Here is a 6,581-nt window from a genome sequence, read left to right as displayed (position 1 = left end):
ATAAAGCACAGGAAATTATTTATCATCTATCGTTTGTTTGTAATGTAAAAAGTGTGTAACAGTGGTGTTAGTATAATTGAGAAATAATGATATATGTGCAGTAAAAGTCCAGATGTAGGAGGATTTCGTTTTTTTTTTTTTTTTTAAGTCCAGACTATCACGGTTTCTGCCCCATTTGGATGTATTGTTGTGTGCAGGTGTTTCGCTTTCACAACTCGATCACGAAACCATTAGTTTCGTGGTGTTTTGTTGATCGTTTTCAAATAATTAATGAAGCCAATAAAGTTTTTTATTTTTTAATATTAAATGAAAATTGTGTTAGTTCATATGCATACATGAGTGACAATTCGCGTTCGTGGATTATGTTCATCTCATCAGATCATGAAAATTAGACTATATAAGTCAACTTAAACTTGATCCGTTTAATTAACAGGTGACACGACATGATCCACTTAATCTATTTAATAATTAATTTTTATTAGATTAATCTGGACACGACTAATTTAATCCATTTAACCCGCTTCAACTCGTTTCATATAAATGAGTTGAGTTGATCCGTATATTTATTTTTTAACCTAATAAATATAATTTCATATATAATACAAAGATAACTATATAAATAACACACAATTAGAGTTTGATTCATGATAAAATATTTTATTATCAATATCCAAACCAATAATATAAAATAAAATTACATATTAACAAAAAAAAATTAATAGTTTGAGCTATAATATAGTCAAATACTAATATTAATACCATATATTCTCAACAACAAAAACACATATAAGAGTGTACGGCTGAGTTTGGGTAGTGGTAATCACTTCATTGCTATTCAATATTTTATAATTAATTTTTATCCACCTTTCACTACTTTTTACTATTATTTATTACTATTTAATATTTTATCATTACTTTTTTTTATCACTTTTTCACTACTATTCACTGATCATCTAAAATCACATCGCTATCCAAACATAGCCTAAGACCAAACATTTATAAAATTTAAAAATAGAATTTATTTATGTTATAGGGGTTAACTTGGGGTTTTGTGGATTACCCGCAATTGATCCGTTTATTAATCGTATCTTATCGAATCAACTTGTTTTGACCCAAATCTATTTATATAAAACTCAAACTCACTTATTTCGAATCGTGTTCGTGTCCCCGTTCATAGAATTGTCAATCCCTACATATACACACAATTTAATTAAAAGGACATTTTGTGAGATCAAATATTTTAGTGTTCAGGGATGGAAATCGGAATGGCCGGTTTCTTATATTCATAAATATTTTAAGTACTTTTATTTAAATAATTAACTTTAAAAAATCATTTAAAATATATTACATCAGGCAATCTACACTTCCCCCACGTAATCCATAATGCATGCAAAGTCTTTTATAACGAAACCGGATGCTGCATCAGCAATGCGTTCAGCATCTCCCCCAGGAGGAACGAAAAGAAAAAGCGCATACATTTCTTACATCACAGAACAAACATTGACAAAGAAGCTTGCTCCCAAAACTCTCAGAAGACAAGATTTGCGAGGACGAAGATATGTGAACACCATTCAATCAGTCCCATGCAAAAGCAAAGCATGCAAGATTGTAACAAAGATGTCTCTTTTTTTTTTTTTTTTTTAATTTCTCATTCAAATATATAAACTTAAACATGAAGGTAGAGCAAAAAAGAAAGAAATAGAGAGAAGAAGGTGTAACTGAGAAAAATGAAAGACAAGAGCTAGCTAGCATTCCTTCTTCCACCCACTAAAACCATGGAAATCTAGTCCAAAGAGCGACAAAGAGGGCAGGTATTAATATGCGGCCTGTTTTCAAACCATTTCTCTAAGCAATCTTTGTGAAAGAAATGCTTGTAGGATAACTCACTCACCTCCTCATCTGCTTCAAACCTACACAGACAAACACAACACTCCATTGAAACTCTGCTACCAATACTAGCACCAACACCTGCAATGTTGCAGTTGTGGCACAAAGACTCCAACCGTCTCGTTGAAACTCTTGATCTCTGATCCCTTGCAATATTCTCCGGGTCGTCTACTTCTTCTACATTTTCAGGGTTCCTAGTTGCACCCACCATTTGGAGCACAGATTTCACCATTTTCTTTAAAAGAGCCATCGAGAGAATTGTGTTCATTACCAGCACAGGAAGCACTCCCTCAGCTACACTGGGGAAGAAGTTCGAGAGCCCCATTAATGATCTCGATCTTTTGTTTCCCAAACACCCAAAAGAGGAAAATGCACTTTGTTGCTAAAGCTAGCACCAAAACTCTGACTGCTAGAGCAGTTGAAGTGTTCGCGGGAGTGAGGAAACAGAAATAGGGAAATGAAGCCCACATACTTCACCCACAACGTTAAAGCAGCCTGTGCGAAGGTCATAAATACATAAGCTCATCGTAACCACTGATGTATTAACCCTGGTCAGTGAAGCAACCATGGTAGGGTCGATTCTTACACGTGACAACACGTGTAGGGTTTGTGAATGATAGTGGTGGATGATTTGATGAGTTATAAGGAAAATGGAGGTTGTGCTGGCATTTTCAGAGGAACAAAAGTGTAAATTTCAAGCTGCGTGCCCAGGAAACTCTTTGTAGTTGCAATGTGGTGACCCCTTTTAACCAGTAATACTATATACGATCGTGGATTGTGTAAGTATGGTGTAATTATTTTAAAAAAGAGTGTAGTTTAATATTAAAAAATTAATTTTTTTATGTGAGTCTTATTGTAAATACTGTAAAGTTATAAATTTCATTTTAGTCTAAGTTGTAAATTCCACTTTAGTCGTTACTGTATAGTTTAGTTACTTTTTGTTTTTAGTATTTTTACTATGAGTTAGTTAACTCATTGTATATAAATTGAGGGTAACTCGATGTACAGTAACACATTGAATAAAATCAGAAGTCTTCTTCTTCAATCTTTACTTTCTTGATTGAAGTTGCATCATGCTACCAGAGCAATAATCTTTGGGTTTTGCTTCGGTTTCACTACAAGATTCGTTTTTCACTACAAGAATGGCTAGCTCTTCCTCTATTTTGTTGAATGCAGAGGATTCTTCTAGTCCGTTTCATCTACAAAATGGAGATTCCCCTGATTTGATTTTGGTCTCTAATCTCCTTACAGGAGACAACTACCAGTGTAGATCAATGAAAATCACTTTGAAGGCCAAGAACAAAATAGACTTCATCAATGGTGCGATTACTCAGCTAGTTGAAACAGATTCTTCGTATCCTAGATGGGATTGGTGTAACAGCATGGTTTTATCATGGATTCTCAATTCGGTGTCCAGAGATATTGGAGAAACTATTGTTTATACGAAAACTGCTAAAGATATGTGGGATGAGTTGAAGCATCAGTTCTCTCAAGGAAATGGACCTCAAATTTTTTAGTTGCAAAAGGAGCTGTCTTCTTTAACTTAAGATCAAACCTCGGTGAGTATCTATTATCGAAAGTTCAAGTATTTGTGGGATGAACTTATGAACTATAATCAGATGCCTAGTTGCACATGTAAGGCATATAAAAATTGTAATTGTGGTGCTGCTCGTCTGTTTCTTAAATATCAACAACGCCAACATGTAATCATGTTTCTTATGGGGTTGAATGAGGAGTTTGCTCATGTTAGGGGTCAGATTTTGTTGATAGAACCCTTACCATCGATTACCAAAGTCTTTTCTTTGGTGATTCAAGAAGAGAAACAAAGCGAGGTTGGCTCTATGGGAAGAGTAGGTTTCAAACCTAATGTAGCCTTCATGAACAAAAGAGTTGAAGGTCCAAAGATTAACACTGGAAAAGAATAGTACAGAAGAGAAAAGTATTATGCACTCACTATGTAATGATCAATCACACAGTAGACAAGTTTTACAAGTTACATAGATATCCTCCAAGTTTCAAACAAAAAGGGAAAGTTTCATGAGCAAACCAAGTTATGACCCAACCCTCGAGTACACCCTTTGATGACAATTGCATGTCTTTCTCTCAAGAAGAGTATCAGCAACTACTGGCATTAATTCGACCACAATCAACTGAACCACCCAAAAATAGTCATCAGGCAGCTAATGTACTATCAACATCAAATCCTTTGCCTTCTTTTTAATGTAAAAGAGTTTGTCATTCAAGTTTTTCATATATGAAAAATGAGAATTCAACATCTATTTCTAGCACTTGGATCATAGATATAGGTGCTACAGACCACATTACTCATTCTATTAACCTTTTTACCACAATCACACAAGTTCTTAATACATTTGTTAAATTACCAAATGGAGAAAATGTTACAATAACGCATCTTGGTACTGTCCATTTATTAGAAGGCCTAGTTTTGAAAGATGTTTTATGTGTTGCCAGTTTTGCATATAATCTTCTTTTAGTAACTAAGCTTACATCTGATCAAAATTGTTGTTTTGTATTTATGCCTAAGATTTGTTATATACAAAGCCTTACCCCATGGAAGATGATTGGGAAGGGTAGAAAGGGAGCCGTTCTCTATTTTCTGCAACAACCATTAGTCAGTACAACTGCAAACTCCATGTTTTCATCTAGTTTAAATTCCACTTTAGATTCTACTTACCATATGTGGCATAGTAGATTAGGCCATCCATCATTTTCGAGATTGTTAGTCCTTTCAAAGTCAATTCCAAATTTTCTTTCAAATAAATTTGTACATGAACATCATTGTACAATCTACCCTTTGGCAAAACAGAAACAATTATCATTTCTGGTTCATTCTTACAAACCTAGTTCATCTTTTCATTTGATCCACTGTGATATATGAGGTCCTTTTTTAGTACCTACTCATGATGGTTTCAAGTATTTTCTAACAATTGTTGATGATCATTCTAGATCAACTTGGGTATACTTAATGAAATCTAAATGTGAGGTTAATCACATTCTTATAGCCTTTTACAATCTGGTCTATACACAATTTCATCAAAAAATAAAATGTATAAGAATAGATAATGGCTTAGAATTTCTAATGAGGGAATTTTTTAATTCAAAATGGATTATCCATCAAACTTCTTGTGTTGAGACTCTTCAACAAAATTCAATTGTTGAGAGGAAACATCAACATCTTTTGAATGTGGCAAGAGCTTTAAAATATCAATCAAATGTTCCATTAAATGTTTGGGGAGAATGTGTTTTAAGAGCAACTCACATCATTAATCATATTCCATCTCATATTCTCAACAATAAATCACCACAACAGACTCTTTATGGTGATCTTCCTTCTTACAATCATTTTAAAGTTTTTGATTGTCTATGTTATGCTTCTACCTTAAGCAATAACAGATCCAAATTTTCTCCTAGAGCTAGAAAATGTATATTTTTTGGTTATCCTTTTGGAACAAAAGGATACAAGTTATATGATCTAGACTCTCACATTTTTTTTTTTTTTTTTGTTTATTGAGATGTTGTTTTTCATGAGCATATATTCCCTTTTTAGACTAAAGTTTCTTCACAGCAGACTTGCTTACCATCTGAGTTTGTATTACCTCATCCAGTTACAGATCATATATCACAATCCTCAAACATTCCAAATAATAATTGCTTGTCAAATGATTCCAATACCAGATCATATTCTACCACTTCTATACCAAAATGCTTCAGTCATTCAAATTAGATTCCACATACTCCTTCATTACAAGATATGACCTAATTCCCTCATTTTAGAAAATCCACTAGGCAGCCTAAAGCTCATGCTTATTTGCAAAATTATCATTGCAATCTAGCATCTTTAGCAGCTTCTACCTCTACCATACAACTTCAGGTAACAAATATAGCATTTATGAATTTTTATCATATAAGCATTTGTCTCATTTTCATAAAGCTTTTAGCATTTTTATCTCATCTCAAAAAGAACCTGAATTTTATCATCAAGCTGTTAAGCATCCTCATTGGAGAGATGCTATGTCCATTGAGTTAGTTGCCCTAGAATTAAATAATACCTGAACTTTTACTGACCTTCCACCAGATAAAAATTCCATTGGTTGTAAGTGAGTATATAAAACTAAGTTTAATGCTGATGGCTCAATTGAGAGGTATAAGGTAAGATTAATTGCCAAAGGTTATGCTCAAAGGGAAGGGCTTGACTACTTAGAAACTTTTTCCCCAATTGAAACTTTTTCCCCAGTTGCCAAAATGGTGACAGTGAGGTGTTTTCTATCTCTGGCAGCAATTCATAATTGGCATCTAGTACAGTTGGATGTGAACAATGCATTTCTTTATAGTAACTTGGATGAAACAGTCTATATGAAACCACCACCTAGGTTTCTTAGAAAGGGGGACACTCGAGTTTGCAAGCTGCAGAATCTTTGTATAGATTGAAACAGGCTTCTAGGCAGTGGAACTCAAAGTTCACTATAGCCTTGGTTGATTTGGGATTTGTACAATCCAAATCAAATTATTCATTGTTTACAAAGCAAACAGATGATTTTTTGTGGCTCTTTTGGTGTATGTAGATGACACTATTGGCCAATAGTGACATTTCTGTTGTTCAGACTATTAAAGAGTCTAAGTGCACATTTTAAACTAAAGGATTTAGGTCCTGTAAAGTATTTCTTAGGGATGGA

General features: G+C 33.7%; 1 protein-coding gene across 1 annotated transcript; it reads right to left on the bottom strand.

Annotated features, from left to right (window-relative positions):
• Positions 1 to 1,597: 1,597 nt before the first annotated feature.
• LOC121258609 (probable E3 ubiquitin-protein ligase XERICO) lies at positions 1,598 to 2,361 on the bottom strand. Its single transcript, XM_041160161.1, has one exon. The coding sequence runs from the start codon at positions 2,210 to 2,212 to the stop codon at positions 1,784 to 1,786; it is 429 nt and encodes a 142-aa protein (XP_041016095.1). The 5' UTR covers positions 2,213 to 2,361; the 3' UTR covers positions 1,598 to 1,783.
• Between the last annotated feature and the right edge of the window lie 4,220 nt (positions 2,362 to 6,581).

This window comes from Juglans microcarpa x Juglans regia, chromosome 3S (assembly GCF_004785595.1).
Source record: "Juglans microcarpa x Juglans regia isolate MS1-56 chromosome 3S, Jm3101_v1.0, whole genome shotgun sequence".
Taxonomy (NCBI): Eukaryota; Viridiplantae; Streptophyta; class Magnoliopsida; order Fagales; family Juglandaceae; genus Juglans; species Juglans microcarpa x Juglans regia.
Note: the sequence above shows the minus strand (reverse complement) of the source record. Positions and strands in the feature narration are given on the sequence as shown.

What these genes read in the sequence shown, in the direction of transcription:
- LOC121258609 (XM_041160161.1), bottom strand. Translation starts at nt 2,212, where the DNA reads ATGGGGCTCTCGAACTTCTTCCCCAGTGTAGCTGAGGGAGTGCTTCCT.